The sequence below is a fragment of the Lemur catta genome, chromosome 2, assembly GCF_020740605.2.
Source record: "Lemur catta isolate mLemCat1 chromosome 2, mLemCat1.pri, whole genome shotgun sequence".
Lineage (NCBI taxonomy): Eukaryota > Metazoa > Chordata > Mammalia > Primates > Lemuridae > Lemur > Lemur catta.
The window spans coordinates 100,865,819-100,885,419 of NC_059129.1; the positions used below are offsets into that span (position 1 = coordinate 100,865,819).

Sequence of the window (19,601 nt, forward strand, 5' to 3'; positions counted from 1 at the left end):
CCATATCAAACCATAAACTCAATGCAATACCAATCTGAATTTCAGCAGCTTTTTCTGATGGAAATTATTAAGCTTATTCTAAAAATATAGCTGGAAATGCAAAGGACCTAAAATAGTACAATTTTGAATTAGTAAAATAAAGAGTTGGAGTACTTACACTACCATATTTTAAGACTTAACATAAAGCTACAATAATTAAGACAGTATGGTATTGGCACAAGAATAGACAAATAATGAAATAGACTAAAAAGTCCGTAAACAGACCTACACATCAGATACAGTATAGTCACCTGTTTTACAATAAAGCACCATTACAACTCAGTGAGGAATGGATGATCTTTCAAGAAATGGTACTAGAATAAGTGGTCCATATCCCCTACACCCTGCACCAGTCATGAAAATTAATTTAAGATGGATCATAAAGCTAAATATAACAAGTAAAATAATAATAGTTCTAGAAGAAAACAGAAGAATACCCCATAACCTTGGGATAAGCAAAGATGTCTTAAACAGAACACATAAGCACTAACCATAAAAAAAAGACTGATGAAATGAACTTCATTAAAATTAAGAACCATCAAAAGCTACCATTAAAAGAATAAAAATGTAGAGATTCATATCCAGAATATATAAAGGACTCCTACAAATCAGTAAGATGACAAACAACCCAATAGAAAAAGAGGTTATCCAAATGGCCAGTAAGCATAAGAAAAGGTGCTGTTCAACATCATTACACATCAAGTAAATACAAATAAAAACCACACAAAGGGATACTAAATGGCTAAAAGACTAGTAAAACTAAGTATTGGTGAGGATGCAGAACTGGACTCTCATACTTTGCTGGCAGAAACATAAAATGGTACAACTCTGGAAACCAGGCTCTTTTAATGGGTTAAACATATACGTATTTTATGACCCAGCAATTCCACTGCTAGGTGGAAAATGAATGTCCAAATAATACCATGTACTTATTATATAGCACAGCACTTTTATTCACACATCAGGTAAAAACTATAAACATCCCAAATGTCCAACCAACAACCACAGAATAAATTGTAGTATATTCATCCAATACCACACACACAGAGAATGAACTACTACCACAAACGATACAGAGGAATGCCACAGAAATAATGTTAAAAGAAAGCAGCCATACATAAAACAATTCCACTTACATGAAGTTTAAAAATAGTCAAAACTAATCTATGGTAATTACAGTCAGAATAGTGGGAGGTGACGGGATAGGAAGATGGATGGAGGGCTGGGATCACTGACTGAGAAGATACTCAAGGAAGCTTTCGAGGGTGTGCTGTTAAGATTTTTTACCTTGACCTGGGTATCACAAGTGCACACCTATGTAAAACCTTAGGAGGTGTATACATAAGACTTGAAACATTTTAGTGTGTGTATCTTATACCTCCATAATGATAATTAACAATGATAATAAGAAACTTACATTCCCAACGACTCCATTTGCCTGCTTTTGTTTCTGTTGCTTTGACTGTGATAATGGCACAGGTATAGGTTTTTTTTTTAAAGGTTTCTTTTTTTTGGATTTAGCAGTTTTCTTGGGTCCTTTGCTCTTCTGTTGCCATCCTCCTTTTGTCCTGTTCTTGTTAGTATCTCCCTGCTGTAAATTACAACACACATGACATTCAGTAAGTGATAGCAATAGGTTCATTTGGAAGTCATAGTAATTTTTAGATGGAAATGGCTAACCTGAATGTTTTCATAAACTGAATTATTCTCCCACAGCAATACAAGTCAATCAGAGAAGTAAATAAAACATTTCTTTCACCAGGAAAGATAGGTTCAGAAAACTCAAGTGTTTACCCCATCTTCTGCTGGCTGTTCCTCTGCAGCACAAATGGACTGCTCCTTTTCAAATACTTCCTAAGGGTAGCAAGAAGAAAAACATAAAATCTGTCAATGTATATTTATCTTTCAGACAAAGCAATCTCTCAAAGTTTATTTCAAGTAAGCTTTTTTAAACTAGCTACAATTGAGGAAGGGAGAGGAGACATTTAACAATTACTAGGTGATGAATGTGTACATATGCAGGCAGTTACCTTCTAAAATATCTCACCTGCTTGAACATATTTTGAAAAGTACAGTCTACTTAAATTTATAAATTCAATGAGTTAAGATATTTAAGTTCACTATAAAGTAAAAAATATTTCATAATTTAACATTCACTTTTATTCTAATAGCAATCAAACACAAATATTTTAATGTTATGAGAATTTGAATATATCACATTTTCTGACATTAAAGCTTTGACGAGACCAACATTAATTTGTTTGTTCATTATTGTTAGTGATATCACTCATTGGATCTGTGACTAAAAAGTGGATCACCAAAAAAATCCCACATATTCTAAAGACGTATCAACCAACTACATAATCCATTTAGCATCAGTATAAACGCTGTAAATTTAGGATTTGAATACCAATAAGAACCCAGTAAGAATATATAGTAGATGACAAATGATGTGGGCTGTGTTTAATGAGCTCTCTGGCATTATTAAAGCTAACAAGTAAAAGAATTATAATTATTGGCTCTATACAATAGAGATCGCCTAATTCAGGGGTCAACACTCTGAAAGGTCCACCACCTGCTTTTTTAGTTTGTTGCTGTCTTCTTCAAAGAGGCACATCTCATCCAGAGTCTGTGATGCAAATGCTTCCATACCACTTGTTACCATAAAACCAACATTTTTGACTTGATATATCTCACTACAAAATATGCTTTCCCTACCAGAGATTTTAGACATGGAATTTAAATGCAGCATGTATTTTCTGCATATGCAGAAACCCCAGAACAGACTAAAATCTACCACTAGTTGAATCAATTCTGAGTTGAAATACCACAATCTCCTAAAAACAATGAGTTACAACTATACTAGTTGACTTGGGAAAAAATATAATAATTTTAATTTCTTTGTACACTTTTCTGCATTGCCTTAATTTTTTCCAGACAGCACAAATTTTTCTCATTATCAGAAAAAAAGTTACCTTCAGACTGTAATCTTTAAAATAAAAAAGAAAAGGGAGTAAATTCTCTAATGAATTGACTAAAAAGGAACAGGTAATAAAATCCTTAATAATTAATAATTAACCTCTGAATAGCACTTTACAGCTTAAGAACTACACCCACATCACTTTATTATTATAATGTTTTATAAAGAATTCACAAACCATCACACAAACGATTGATCTATTTCCCAGGCTTTTTTAGGGTATGTGAAAACAATGTTTCGTGAAAATTAAAATTTCAAAACAGCTAATAGAACTTGCAAAATTAGATCTTGTTACTAGAATAGTTTTGACTTTGAGAATGTAATGAGGAAAACAAACATAAAAACCTTGACACATAACTCTTAAAGGATAAAATACAGACTACTTACTGCCATTGTTTGCCTTGTCAGCTTAACCAACACTGTAACTAGGGATCCTACTGTGATATTGTTGCTATCTTCATCATCCAATACTGTAATATGGAAGGAAAAAAATAGAGTAAAAAATAACAATCAAATTCTACATCAATGCAAACAGCAAAACTTAGCTTACCCAAATCAATTTGGTACTTCAGTATTTTCAGCATATTATATTTTAAACTTGTTTTAAAATAATTTGCTCTCCAGTAGATGCCTTCAACTGATTCATTAAATCCTTAAAATAGCTCTACAAAGTATTATAATTATCTCCACTTTAAAGAAGAAACTGAGGTTCAGAAATAAAGTAAAATGCCCAAATTCACAAACAGCTGCATCAGCATGCCAAGTTTCAAACCCAAGTCTTTAAAAACAGGATTAACACAACACAGCTCTCTCTCATAGTAGTATAAAAATAGTTCTGTCACTCTAATTGTTCAAAGCTTATATTCATAGGATTTTATTTGTATAACAGATGCCTGTCAGAATAAAATGATGAAAATTAGAATTCTAAACCATTTAATTTTTACTTATTTTTTAAAGCAATAACTCCAATATATTCCCTTTACATTATAAAACACTTTGTAGTGTTTTATACTATTTATAGCAATAAATAGTACTACATACAAATGGCTTTGCAATTATTTAATTTTTAAAACCACACTTGCTACACACATTCCCTAGAAGTCTACTAATAAAATTAAAATTAATAAAAATAAAATATAACACATCTTCTAATCGAATGTGGGCACTATTAGCCAGGCACAGTGGCGTGTGACTGTAGTCCCAGCTACTAGGGAGGCTGAGGAAGGAAGACCGCTTGAGCCCAGGAGTTTGAGGTTGCAGTGAGCTACGATGATGCCACTGTACTCTAGCCTGGGGGACAGAGTGAAACTCTGTTTCAAAAAACAAAACCAAAAGAAAAAAAAATGTGGGCATTAATTATTTTTTCATTATTTTCTACAGATTTTATTTGTAAGAGATTTCATTATATATTTTTGCCTGTGTTTTTTCTAAGCGTTATCTTTATTTTTCACTGATTAACATTAGCACACTGTTCTGTCCTCTACTAACACACCACCAATTGGAAAAAATGGCCTACAACAACCTATAACTGCTATCTCCATTGCTGGCTGTAAGGTGCAACAGCTAGACATCAACAAAGGGTACAGTATCCTTTCTTCATACTGGATTTCTTAATTATCAAAAATCAAATCTGGGTGGGGCACAGTGGCTCACACCTGTAATCCTAGCACTTTGGGAGGCTGAGATAGGAGGATCACTTGAGGCCAGGAGTTCGAGATCAGCCTGAGCAATACAGAGAGACCTCGTCTCTACAAAAAATAAAAAATTAGCCAGGCATGGTGGCACATGCTTGTGGTCTCAGTTACTTGAGCCCAGGAGTCTGAAGTTGCAGTGAGCTATGATGACGCCACTGCACTCTAGCGTGGGCAACAGAATGAGGCCCTATCTCCAAAAAAAACCCAAACAAAAAAATCAAATGTGGTCCACACATTCATCTACATTTTTCATTTTGCAAAGCTGTGTGTGCATGACTGCTTCATGTGAAATAAACAGCAATATCCATATCTACCTACTTTAAAGTGAAGAAAAGACCTGCAGAAGATTCTATACAGCCTCTAGCAAAGTGGGGAAGAAGATCCACATCTCCAGCAATGTATCATGCTTCTATGATTCTTCTACTCTACTCTTCCTTTCTTAACTATACCACCCATATTATATATTTAGGCAGCACTGTAAAAGCATAAAATAATAAACTGTCTATATAAGATGTTATGAACATTTATATCCCCTCAATATTTTGAAATTAAAAAAAAATGATGTTAGCCGGGCGCGGTGGCTCATGCCTGTAATCCTAGCACTCTGGGAGACCGAGGCGGGTGGATCGCTCAAGGTCAGGAGTTCGTGACCAGCCTGAGCAAGAGCGAGACCTCGTCTCTACTAAAAATAGAAAGAAATTATATGGACAGCTAAAAATATATATAGAAAAATTAGCCGGGCATGGTGGTGCATGCCTGTAGTCCCAGCTACTCGGGAGGCTGAGGCAGGAGGATGGCTTAAACCCAGGAGTTTGAGGTTGCTGTGAGCTAGGCTGATGCCACTCACTCTAGCCCGGGCAACAAAGCGAGACTCTGTCTCAAAAAATAACATAACATAACATAACATAATAACATAACATAACATAACATAAAATAAAATAAAAATTAAAAAAAATGATGTTATGGAAGAGAACACACGGTAATGTTTCCCAGTGTGACTGAATACTCTTAACTTACTTCCTATAAGAAAATCTCTTCTTACCATTTTTCTAAGAAGCATGTACTTTTTACAAGTCTTGATTATATCAAAGAGTATCTCTAAGTTCCAAACAAAATCTTTATTTGAGCAGTTTCTGATTTAATCAGTGTGGTTCTGAATCCAGCTTTTGGATTACTGCTTTTAAAATCTCAAAATTCACAAACACACAAGAAAACCCCAACTCCCCACCAAAGTGATCCAAGTTTTCACTATATGTATCCTATACTCTAGCCAAATCCAAACAAGATTATACTGCGTCCCTTTCTTTATGAAACACCCCAATCTTTGGGAGCCATTTACCTCTTCCCAATTTCTATCAGAATATAAACTCAGTGAGGTAGAGGCTTTGTCTTACCACTGCTTCCCCTACACCCAGAGGAGTGCAAGGCACTCAGTATTTGTTACACGAATAAGTGGCATAATGTCTGTGTCATTCACTTAATGTTTAGCATATGTTCTCTTGTTTTTATTCTATTTCCTCAACTAGACGATAAGCTCTCCAAAGATAGAAATCATTGTGTTAACATGTCCCTGTACTCTTGGTACCTATAAAAATGTTCTAATAACAGTAATTTAGTGAATGTTAAAGCTCCATCAACACCACAGTAAAGTGATGGAGCAGATGATCTCTAATTGTCGGTATTCTAAGATACTATTACTCAGATATTAAAATTAAAACAGTAACAGGGCAATTATGTAGGTAGAAAAATCTATTTTTTCCCCCTCAAAGCAAATATGAGGTGAGAAAAATACATGCAATGTGGCATAAAACGTGGTAATTTTCAAGGTTTAATATAAGTTGCGTTTTTTAAAAATTTTACAACTAAGCAGCTACTTCTTTCATACTAATAAAATATTTCAAATGTCTCTGCCTTTCGTTACATATGGAAATCTCTTTCCTTCTTTCAGAAGTTAAGAAATTCCTTAAAGTTTCTCTACAGAACAGAGAAGGGCCCTCAGATTTAATCCCATTATGAAGATAATAAAAGGGGGGCTCTATCAGTGTTCTCAAAACTATTAAGTATACATCATTTTCCAACATAGTAAATCTGACAGGTAAATTACAGTTCTGCAAAGTAATTATAAGTTATGTTATTAAATAAAGTGTTTTGAGAATCTTGAGTCAAATAAATGAGAACCAATCTATCAAAAGGGAAGCAATGTTCAACAGGGAAACCTCCCACTTACCCTGTGATTTTATGTCCATGGTCACATATGGAAAACTCCCAAGGACAGCCATAACCTCTTCATATTTTTCATCTTCAAGGAAGTGCAATAGACTGTGACGATCTGATTCTTTTAAACTCACCAAATCCTGGATAGTTTTAATTTTGTACTGAATAAAAAAAGACAAAGAAAGTAAATCCCTAACTCATAAAACTTTTCATAAAAAGAAAACTATTAGCATGTTAACTAAAACAAAATGTAGCAACTTTTAGAAAAATGTTAAGATTATGTACATTTCAAAGCAGAAAATAAAATTATACAGCCAAGCATACTGGCTCACACCTGTAATCCTAGCATTTTGGGAAGCTAAGGTGGGAGGATTGCTTGAGGCCAGGAGTTCGAGACCAGCCTGTACAAGAGCAAGACCCTGTCTCTACAAAACATAGAAAAATTAGCCAGGTGTGGTGGTACACACCTATAGTCCTAACTATTCAGGAGGCTGGGGCAGGAGAATCACTTGAGCCCAGGAGTTTGAGGTTGCAGTGAGCTATGATAACACCATTGCACTTCAGCCCACACAACAGAGCAAGACTCTGTTTCAACCAATCAATCAATAAATCTATATAGCATTTCCTGACCTTTTTCCTACAAGGAAATTTAAAATAAGGATTTTTTAATTATAAATTTAATGCAAATTTATTTTTTAAAATTAGAAAAAATAAAGGAAAAAAATAACATTCATGCAGAATCTTGACCCAAGCAAGAATTACTGTCAATTGCTATCCTCATTTTTTTTTCAAGTTTTAATAATAAACTTATCAATAAACTTTGAAGTGCAGCTAGACCCTTAAGGTTTTACTATGCAATATTCTTGTTTCTGTTATTTTTTAAATATAGCTGTTATTGCAGTAATATTCACCTTGGCTAAATGGTTACCTAGGAGAGTGTTCTTTAATTCCAAGGTGTTTGGTGCTAGTTATTTTTTACTTTTGCAGACAAAGATTAGATCACAAGGCACCTGAAATTCCGGTTTTTGGATTTTGATGTTTTTAATTATGACTTAACATATGATCAAATTTATCGGGGTAACATGATTACTTGAAAGAACAGAGAACTCTGATACAAATTTCTCATACATGTATATTAATTCTATCTTCGTATACTACTAAATCCAGTGTCTATCTTCTGCTCCCATTATCTTTTATACACAAAATAATGTTTAAAAACTACCAGAATTATTTTACTCAGTTTTTTTTATTTCCTTCAGTTTTTCATTTATACTTATTTTTGCTATATCTTAAGATTTATTGTCATATCTTTACTATATTTTCTAAATAAGGATTGCTTTTATTTGATCTACTTATTTTTTTGAATGCTTAATGTTTTTTGTTCATACTCAACCAATAAATTGCCCAATCTTTAAGCTAAGAATGAAATAACTAGAAAGTATACAATGTATTTTTACTTCATTCATTTGTTCATTTATTTTAAGAGACAGGGTCTTGTTCAGTCACCACAGCTGGAGTGCAGTGGGGTGATCATCGGGTATTGCAGCCTCAAACACCTGGGGCTCAAGCAATCCTTCTGCTTCAGCCTCTTGAGTAGCTGGGACTAAAGGTTAAGAGCCATGATGCCCCACTTGGTACATTTATTTTTGGTAACATAAGAAACAAAGAGTTTTTATTCTAGAGGCAGGGTCTTGCTTTGTCGCCCAGGCTGGAGCACAGTGGTGCAATCATAGCTCACTGCAGCCTTGAACTCCTGGGCGAAAGCCTCCCTTCCAAGCAATCTTCCTGCCTCAGCCTTCTGAGTAGCTGGGACTACAGGTGCCCGCCACCAAATCCAGCTAATTTTTCTTATTTTTTGTGAAGACGGGGGTCTCCAACTCCTGGCCTCAAGTGATCCTCCCACCTTGGCCTCCCAAAGTGCTAGGATTACAGTCATGAGCCACCGTGCGTGGCAGGAATAAAGAGTTAATTGCTATTACAAAATGCACCAACCCCCAAAATAATAAAATTACTTATAGTAGTAAAGTATTATAAAACAGCTACCTAATCGAGAAAATGTTAGCACAATCACTTGAAACGGCATTCTAAATCTAAGAAATTCACAGTAATCAGGTATAGAAAACTTTTTACTCATGTTACCTTTAAATGACACGAAAAACTGCTGAAAACTGACTTTAAAGTAGCAAAGAATTACCTTTTTATGATTAGAAACCCTTCTAAGATTGTCCTCTTCAATGTGAGGGAGCTGCAGGAGGGGAGACTTAAATTGCTGAAGTCCTTGAACAGCCATCTGGGAAAGCTTCATGCAGTTTTCTAGGGATGCCAAAGTTGGAGCACGAAACTCCCTTTCTTAGAAAGAACAGGAAAATAAACAACAGGGCTGCACTTTTTAACATGTTCAGGAAGTATATATAATTCACTACAAAAACAAAACTTACACTAATATCCTCAACACCTCAAAATTTTAAGATCATGGTGACATTCCTTTAAAAGCTATTGGATAAGACACTAAAAATATACAAACCTGGTCAAATGCCCATTTATCCAGTAACTATCATTGATTTAATAAAAAAAAATGCTTTGCATCATGTCCAATAACAGTAAATTATCAGATATTATCAGTATCAAGAATATACTGACACCATGTCAAGAACTGACATCATCCATAACAAACCACAACCACTATCCTTTTTAAAGAGTTTTTCTTTCCATTACTGACCACAAATCCTGATTCTTTTCCTTTCACACAAAAAAACATTCCATGTCAGGTGAATCACTGTTATGTCAGTTAAAGAATAATTTCATACTCACTGTTAAAAAACAGAATAACCTAATTCTAAAAATACTCAGAGGAAGAAAAAGGACATTTTAAATCTTTGCAAAGCAAACAATAAACAATGAAAAAATTAAACTCAAAAACACAGCTGTGATAAAGACTTATACACAATAGGAAATAAAGAAATGAGAAAAGCCACGAACAAAATTGAGGAAGCTGATTGAACCGGTAGATAAAATTACAGTAAGTACTCATAAATCTTAAAACTGTGAAGTGTAATCTGCACATGCTTGCAAGAAAAAGTACAACATAATTAATTATGTCTCCTCCTCACCTTCACGGCTCCGGGCCATTATTATTAGTTGGCAGATTACATTAACCATTTCTTGAAGTAGGGCAGGGCATTTTTTCAGCATAAATTGCTGATCTGCAAAACAACCAAAAACCTGAAACAAATCATTCTAATTTTATAGTTAAAGCATCTTTACCACCTGTAGCCCACAATTAATACTAAATTTAAGTTGTCCTACAAATATTTCACATGATCTCAGAATTTTACAGGTTGAATGGAAGAGTTTCTTCTCAGCACCAGTATCTCAACAATCAGTGAGAAAACCCTAGCTCACAATAGATGTTTCAAAGGCAAATTTTTAATATTATGGTGTCAGGCTTAGTAAATCAACTCCCATCTTTTTTTCAAAATGGTCTTAATCTTAACTTTAATCTTCATTTTGCTATATTTGAAAACTTTAAGAATGTTCTCCTAGCACACTTAAGTTTCTATAGGTATACTTACAGATAAATCCAAATACTAAGATTAAAAATAAATATCAACTAAATACAGAAAGGTAAGAGGAAGAGGACAACAGAGACAGAGATAGGCTCTTTCATTTATACTGCATATAATAGTTAACTATGAAGACCATCCAGTGGGTTTGATACTTAACCTAAAAAAATTTGTTTCTTGATAACTGATAAAAATGGAGATGGCTACAGAACTGTACAGAATATTGGCAAGAGAATCACTAGTTAACATTTCAAAGCAACTCCAGTGACAATGCCGAAATAGTGCTCCTTCATTCCATCATAAGCATCCTATCCTACCACCAATTACTGAGTATCAAGTGGCCTTATTTTCAAAGGCAATTGATTGCATTATCGGCTTAAAGGAGGTGGGGATGGTAAGATTTCATTTAGAAGAATATTTATTTCCTAAGGATCACTTTTTTTTAAAACTTCAATTGAAATAATGTAGGTGAAGAGATGACACTCAAATTAATGACATCCCTGGAAACGTTATCATCTCAAGACACTGTTTTTAAGCAGAAGAGGGGGCCTCAAGTACTTATGGAGCTTTAAATAAACATAAAACAGACCCTATTGGTAACCACTCTTGGAGGAGGGCTGGTGAATGGGGGTGTGATGGTTTATGTGAAATCTATTTTTCTCTCCCCAAAAGCTTACAAAATCATTTTTAAAAAATCATTAGGAACTTTGTATAATCTGCAACTAACTGAACATTTCTCTTATAGAGCATTCTCTCACCTTGAAACACTAAATTTTAACATTTGCCAAAACATCTGACTTAGACCTTCAAACTATATTTGTGCAGTAATTATGTGGTATATAGATTTCTTTTAAAAAGGTCCTTGAGCAATTATTTGATTGAGCAAAAAAGAACAGCAACAAAAACACTGCACCATGAGGTCTAATTATATCTGTTGCTTCGGTCCCATTAAAACCTTGTAGATATCAGAATCACAAATACCTTCTTCAAGGGTCTCAGGAATTTTCATTCTAGCAAGATGAGATAGTAAAAGAACTCTGGCCTTCAGGCTATATGGGCAGGTAAGTGGAGGCTCATTCTTCTTTAAATTAATGCTGCCAATTTCTCTGATTAGCTAGAGTAAATAAAATAATTATTTAAAAATATATACTAAAAAAGCATTCACTTTAATACTTAACTGTTCATCAAGGAATTTGGAAGATTGGCCTAACCTGTGGTATTAGAATATTATCTGTTGGTCTGCTTGTGGCATCTTTATTATACTGAGGATCAAATTCAGAAGCTCCAGCCAAAACCATAATGAGACCTAAGAAAACATAAGAAATACAAAGGTGAATAAATAAATTTGCTCATCTATTAATATTCTCTGAGATATTTCATTAATTTTAAAGTGAAACACTTTTCCAATAATGTACAATGCTACAAATCATCTGAACTCCACTACTTATGAGTGTTAATTTCTCCCATAAATAAAAGAAACATCTCACTTTTTAAAATATGTATAATATTATTAATACCTATCACAAGTGAATAGAAGTATACACCAAATAAAGGGCATCAAAGCAACCAGAGGCATTAAAATCACTTAAAATAGCATCTGTTTCTAGACCTAGGAATGTGTTCCACAGAAACTTTCTATAGAGCATTAATATACCATGTGATGTTAATAATTGTTGTATTAAAAAAGAGGCCCTTTGGTTAAGTATGGCTGGAAATAATGGGTTAAACAGAGTTAATGGTTTCTTTACTACATGACTTCTCAGAGCCTTGGGTAAACTAAAACACACTGTAATTTCCAGAAAATTTTATTATGAAAGCCAGGAGGGTTTTGTGGAAATACACGTAATTGGAATACAAAATTTGCAACCACATATATTTATTACCATACTTCTTGTTAGCCTGTACAAGCTCTTTCAGGATTGGCACTATAGTCATTAATTTCACTATACAGCAGAAAATACACAAAATGTACTCACAAAAGACAGGGCAGTATAGAGGTTAAGTGCATAGACCCTGGTATTTTAGGGCCCTAGCTAAATGACCTAAGGCAATTTTCTTCACATCTTTTTTTGTTTCTATTTTTGTTTCTTGTAGAGATGTGAGTCTCAAAATGTTGCCCAGGCTGGTCTTGAACTGGCCTCAAGCAATCCTCCCACCTTGACCTCCCAAAGTACTGGGATGACAGGCACAAGTCACCATACCAGGCTTCTTCACTTCTCTCTCCGCACCTCAGTTTCTTCACATGCACCTGACTCACAGCAAGCCCAGTACATGTGTGAGCTATTGCTATTACTAGCCTCAAATGTTTTCATGAAAACAACTGTTCCTAAGACAGACAGCTAACGTAACCAAGGATATGTAAACAAATCCACCAACTAAACGTTCTTCTGACAGAATTAATTGTGTAAGACTAAGTATCACCCTCAGAAATGAAACAAATCAGTATCACCGAGGCAAAAAATACATCAAAGCATTATAAACATGGAACACTTCATAAGGGAATCAGTTTCTATATTAACATTTCAATCCTACATAAGCAAGAGTAATATGTACACATTAAGGGAAATAATATTCACTCATTCCTCAGAAATATAAGATCTGTTCACAGTCATAATGACCCTGAGGAGTTTCTTTCTCATTAACAAGAGAATTAACAGAATTGCCAAATCCAAAACACAGAAAAGTTCATTTCAGTTTTGGAACAAAAATGCATTCTCCAGTGAGGCACAATTTAGAACTTACACTTTCTCTTTTTTAAAGGAGAGAGATGGAGGAATGTCTATGCTTTCTGCAGAGCAGTCATTCTGAAAGACAACACTATGTATTCTAGAGATAAACTTTACAAAGTTAGCTTTATGTGATCAAAGAAAGTATTTAAAATTGTACTTTTTCTTGAGCAATTTTTAAATAGGACTCCGGGAATGAAATATTCCAGTTTTCTTTCAACACACTCAAGAACTCTTTATTTTTACCACGATCCATATAGTACAACGTAGTGGTTTAGGTCTCAGGAACCAGATTGCCTGGGTTCAGTCCTGGATCTGTCACTTACTGTGTATCCTCAGGCATGTTACTTTTCTGTGCCTCAGTTTTGTCATCTATAAGATTTACTAAAAAAGCAGCACTTACTTATGGGGGCATAACAAAGATGAAATAAGTTACTGTAAGTACAGTCCTTAGAAGTGTTTGGCATATAATAATAAATGTTAGCCAATATTACTACAAAATTTGCACACATAAAACTCAATCATAACCGTTTCTGATGATATATACATATAATTGAGTAAATGGGAATAATGGGAATACAAATTAAGGTGTTGGCATTTTTCTCCAACATCAGTTATATGAATTATCTATAAAACTATAAAATGGGATTTCTCCAGTACACAGTTAAAGAATATATATATCAACTCAACATAGGTGACCCAGAAAGTAATGTGATTAATATCAGTCACTGAAATTTACTTACGTTTCATATCCATATTTCGGGTTTTGTAAACAAAGTATGTATAAATCTGTGTTGTACGTATTAGAATCTGGTCTCCACTATAACGTATTGAGCGATACCACCAAGAACCCTAAAACACAAATAAAATTAAGCAAGAAATAAAGCATGAAAAGTACAATAAATGTTAAGTTTGATGCAGAATATATTTATGGTCAAATTTTCTAAATATTCATAAGCCAATAAAATACCTGAGCTTTAGAACAAATGCCTCTTTGTTACATATTTCAAATGACTTATTTAGTTATTGTCTAAAGTCTAAACACCAACCTAAGTCATTGCATATATATGATTAAAATGTTTACATTTCAGGTAGAAATTCGTTGAAGACAAAACAGGAATAAAACCACCCATTGTTATAAATAACAAGCTGGTTCCTGACACATAGCATGTCTTCAATAAATATTTGATAAATAAATATATGGGTATTTTACAGTTTACATGACACTTCCATTCACATTATTTCATATAACTGGATCCGCATGACAATCCCACATAGAAGACAAAACAGCTTGATTATTAGGCTCATCATGGGACTCAGAGGAACTCCAGGATCAGAAAGAACAAAAGTCACAAAAGTAAGAAATAGTAAAAATCATAAACTATGGTATCTCCATATTATGGTACTATATACAGCTGTATTTTCAAGTGAGGATGCTCCGTTTGTTGTATCCCTAGTATTTCAAGCCAGAAAAGTCAAAGAACAGAACATACAATAAAATCTCATTAAAGTTAAAAAACCAGGCCGGGCACGGCGGCTGACGCCTGTTATCCTAGCACTCTGGGAGGCCGAGGCGGGTGGATTGCTCGAGGTCAGGTCAGGAGTTCGAGACCAGCCTGAGCAAGAGTGAGACCCCATCTCTACTAAAAAAAAAAAAAATTGAAGGAAATTATATGGACAGCTAAAAATATATATAGAAAAAATTAGCCGGGCATGGTGGTGCATGCCTGTAGTCCCAGCTACTCGGGAGGCTGAGGCAGTAGGATCACTTAAGCCCAGGAGTTTGAGGTTGCTGTGACCTAGGCTGACGCCACGGCACTCACTCTAGCCCGGGCAACACAGCGAGACTTTGTCTCAAAAACAAAAACAAAAACAAAAACATGTGTGTACATAAATACATAGAAAAAGATTTGAAAAATGCAACACCAAATTTAGCAGTGATTATCTCTGAGAGAAATGGAATTGAGGGAGGTGGTGCAGAAAGACGTTCATCTTAAATTCTAAACATATCTGTATTAATTCAGTTTTGTGTCACTTTTAGATTGGGAGGAAATATACATTAACATGCTCAAATTACCTTTAGAAGATGTTTTAAAGTGTAAATTCTTAAATTCAAGGATCAATGGATTATATTCTAATACAAATTAAAATCTTATAGGGAGACTCCAAAATATGTCAATTCCTTTTCCAAAAAATGTTAGCAAAAGAGGTAGAACTTACCACAACAACTGGAAGGATAACCATAAATGCCAATCCATATACAAGTAAAACCTAGAATTGAAGGGGAAAAAATTATGGTTTTCATCAGTTAAATGATAACAATATCCCTGAACATTTACTTTGACACTTATAATGGAGGAGCCACTATTAAAAGCACTCTTCATGCATTATCTTGTTTAATCCTTATGCTCAAACTCTATGAGAAAGGTACCATTATTGTCTTTTGGTAGGTAGGGAACCTGAAGTACATATAGATTACATAGCTTGTCCTAGGTCACACAGCTAGTAAGTGGTGGAGCCAAAATTTAAACGAAGGCAGTTCAGCTCCAGAGCCTATGCTCATATCCACTATAATAAATTACCTTTTAATTTGTTATTTACTAACACAATATAGATAACACCAGCAATACCTTTCCCTTCAAGTCAGGTACTTATTTATCCACAACCTGCAAGTATTTATTTAGTGCCTTGGAAATTAAGAAACCCTTGGCTAAACTGGTTCCTTTGCCCAAATATCAAGGAGCCAGTGCATAATATTCTGTTTGCTAATAATTTTTATCTACTGATTTTTTTCCTACTGCTTGATCCTAAATCTGGTAGTAACTATGAATATCTCTTCTCCATTATTCCCATGGAGTAACCTTAAGCATCACAAATACATTTATATGCAGCAACTATATACCCCTGAAAATAATCAATTTCAATCTGCTATAAAGTAACATTCAATAGCCACTTTCAAAACAAATTACAGTCAGACTGTGTGGATTTTGTTTTTATTACTTCAAAGATAGCTCCCAGACAATTATTTTCAAGAAAGTCAAAAGATGAAGTAGGGAATTATCCATTATTGTAAAGTAAGATGATTCCTGATGTTTTAGGGTTGCAACACCTATTACTGATTCAAGTTGATATCCTACTGCCTCCTGAAGTACCATATGGACTATTTACAATTTAATTTATCATACATTAAAATTAGTTTAGCCTGGGTAATGGTGAAAGGAAGGATAATTTAAATTTTGAGTACACCTTAGGATAAATGCAGACACCACAAAAAACAACAGTTTCCCAAACCAAAGGTAGGATTGGATCTGAAACTACTTACTAAAGAAAAGAAATCATCACAACTTCAAGGTTTTACAACTACATTTAGAACACATTGCCCCAACGCAACAGCCTGATAACGGGCACCAATTCTTTTCTCTGTTATGTAAAAAGTTTTCACAATACATAGTTAAATTAATGCATGGCAGCATTTTCTTTGTAACGGTTCTCTTTATATTATCAAGACACATAGTACAAAACAAAAATTACGTCAAATACATTATGTGTCTTACACTTCAATGCACTTACCAAAATTGAGTTTTTCTGGTCAACTATCCAAGCGGGCAGGGCAATTCCAAAGCTTGTGGCTGAAACAAAGAATATCAGAGTTTCTGAAGAGTCTCTACTTCCAGTTTTATTTATTTATATCCCAAAATGCCAACTCCCAAAACATTTTAAAATAACATTAGTGGGCCCCCATTACACAAAAGTTAAGAATTGTGGTTTATATCCAAAACTTCAAATTTCTCCAGAAGGAGGAAAAGAGGCCTGTGTTAAGTACATGAATTCCTTCTTCCAAAAAACCTAAATTCTTTTGTATGTCCTGAATTTATGAAAACATGAACGTACAGGAAAATGTGTGAAGTCAGTAAAGAAAAGCAGATTTTTTTTCACCAAATTTTTATCAACCGCTAACTGGAAATGATTAATGATAGTGATTACTGTTTTCCCTGAATCAATCTAATTTCTATATTCCTAACTAGTCTTTAGAAAGAAAAATAAAATAAAATGTAATTAATGGGGGCTCAATTAAACTCCTTGCGATTGTCAGTTTCCTATTCATAAGCTAAGAAAATCAAACCATTCCTTTTAGACTAATTAACTTTGGCATACTATATACCATATCAGCAATATTTTTAAATCATCACTTATCACACCTTGAGGCCCATCTGGATTTCCAAATTCTTCCCAATTTTTCCGAGACTCTTCATCAGTTAAACTAGAATCAAAAGAACAAAGTTGCAAAATTAGAAAGCCACATCTGAAGAGCAAGTACTCATATAGACAAACTCCATTAACCAACCAACTCATTTCTTAAAAGATACTGACTCAGAAAATCAAGAAAAGTCTCTCTGAAATCGGAAAAAGAGTGCAAGGGAGGAGCAAGGAATGCTGCATTAATAGAAAGTACTAACTATTATGACTTAATACAAATTCCTGGTTGGCCCAGGATTCTCACGTTTAGCCAATTCATTCAGATGAAACTTTAAAGGCCACTGTATTTTCTGAGAAAGCAGGGAAGATTATAGGTGATTTTTATTCTTTTCCTTATACTCTCATATTTTCCAAAATTTCTTCAAAGAGCATGTTTATACATTAATGATAAATACATGCTTTTTAAAAATATAAATTTAATACATAATAGTAGCTCCCTATAAAACACTGGCATCACTTTCTCAAAGAAACAAATGAACACCACCTGTAAAACTCTGAAACTCCATTGCTGTGGAAAAAGTCATTTGCATTGTACTGAGATCATAATTTCCAGCTTCCTAACCCAGGCAACATAAAAGTGCCAGAGTGATTTTTTAAAACACCTAAATATAAATGTAACCCCTGCCTTGGACAATGGCCCAAGGCACAGAGTTGGAATGGTTTATTCCAGGTCCAGTGAAAATGCTAAAAAGCATTAAAAGAAATTCTCAATTCCTTCAAAAACTTTACAATGCAATTAAGGAAGACAAGGCTGACTCACAAAGAAAATGATCAATAATATAAGAAGGCATTCTTGGAGATCAACTGGCAAAAGATTCTGTTTACATTCCAATCTAATTTTAGCCATATTTCTATTTCCCAAAACAAGAGGTAATGTAGTTTCTATTCAACAAAACTCCAAGTGGAGACAGGCAACATAGAAATACCTTTATAAAATAGCAAAAAGGACCTTCATTGATTTTTCAATGACTGGAAAATATTCTTAAACTTATCAATTTAGTCACTTATGAAAACAAGAGCTTTGATATCTTTAGTCCTTATTTAACTGTAACTCCACTCACACTATTTAACCTAAGGCCACATAAAAATACAGGAGCCAATGAAAAGCATTACTAGAGAGGTTTGCAAGTTAATAAGCAAAGGTGCTAAGATTTCTTTTCTACTAAAGGAGAGATGTTTCTCAAAAAAATTTTGCTCTGGTTTACCTGTACAATTGCTCACCCAACACAGAGCTTTAGCTATTGTTTCTCTCAATATTCTGTCTTCTAAACAGATCTTTTTTCCCCAAAATAATTATCTCTGTCCCTGTCTTTGTGATTATTGCAGCACCAACAAACTGCTCTGTTCTCTATACATGCTCCCAGAATTTGCAAAATAAGGCACAGCTCAAATCATAAAAACACTGGTTTTGCAACCTATCTGCACATACCTGGTTACAATTGTATTAACTCACTCATTAAATCGACTTGTACAATTGCTGTGTGACAGGCACCATGTTGGATACACAATCAAATTAAAGTCAGTAATTTTTTTAGAGTCAGTTAAGAAAGCAATTGATTTTTTGCTACTTATTAGTATTTCACTGTAATACCATTCCTAAAAGTTGAAGTACTTAAAAGCTATGTAATTTCAGTATAATTCATATACAATAAGCTTAAACAAGATCAATGATACAAACAGAATTTTTAAAAATTCACTGAGTGTAGTTTCCTAAACACCATTATATCCCTTAACTTTGGGGAAGTGAGGGAGAAGAGGAGGATTATGATCCTATTAAAAATCTAACAAAATCTACGTCCCCTTTGCCCTGGAAAAAATGTACACTACAAAGACACATGAACGAAACAGAGAATTCAATGGTCTAATTCCTCAAAAATAACCAGACTTTCTTTTCTCTACGTTACAATCTGATGAAAAAAGAGTAATGGCCCAGCTGGTGTACTATAGTAGGCAATTAAGGGTAGAGAAAATTCCTAAATAACCAAAGCAAATTCTAAAAAGCATTATAGAACAAAGCCTATATAACTGCATTCCAAAGGTTGCTTTAGTTATACTGAGGCTGCTAGAGATGCTCATAAGACAGAAGCTTCAATTCAATCACTTAGAACTTAACATTTAGTAAAATACA

General features: G+C 34.1%; 1 protein-coding gene across 1 annotated transcript in view; it reads right to left on the reverse strand.

Annotated features, from left to right (window-relative positions):
• SEC63 (SEC63 homolog, protein translocation regulator) overlaps nucleotides 1-19,601 on the reverse strand; it is a 61,478-nt gene that overhangs the window by 15,583 nt on the left and 26,294 nt on the right. Inside the window, exons 5-16 of the mRNA XM_045544125.1 lie at nucleotides 17,416-17,477; nucleotides 16,787-16,845; nucleotides 15,437-15,487; nucleotides 13,960-14,068; nucleotides 11,702-11,796; nucleotides 11,472-11,604; nucleotides 10,038-10,130; nucleotides 9,122-9,276; nucleotides 6,941-7,088; nucleotides 3,407-3,489; nucleotides 1,834-1,893; nucleotides 1,457-1,630 (exon numbers count right to left, since the gene is read on the reverse strand). Coding sequence (XP_045400081.1) covers nucleotides 1,457-1,630; nucleotides 1,834-1,893; nucleotides 3,407-3,489; nucleotides 6,941-7,088; nucleotides 9,122-9,276; nucleotides 10,038-10,130; nucleotides 11,472-11,604; nucleotides 11,702-11,796; nucleotides 13,960-14,068; nucleotides 15,437-15,487; nucleotides 16,787-16,845; nucleotides 17,416-17,477 — 1,222 coding nt within the window. The remainder of the gene's footprint in view (nucleotides 1-1,456; nucleotides 1,631-1,833; nucleotides 1,894-3,406; nucleotides 3,490-6,940; nucleotides 7,089-9,121; nucleotides 9,277-10,037; nucleotides 10,131-11,471; nucleotides 11,605-11,701; nucleotides 11,797-13,959; nucleotides 14,069-15,436; nucleotides 15,488-16,786; nucleotides 16,846-17,415; nucleotides 17,478-19,601) is intronic.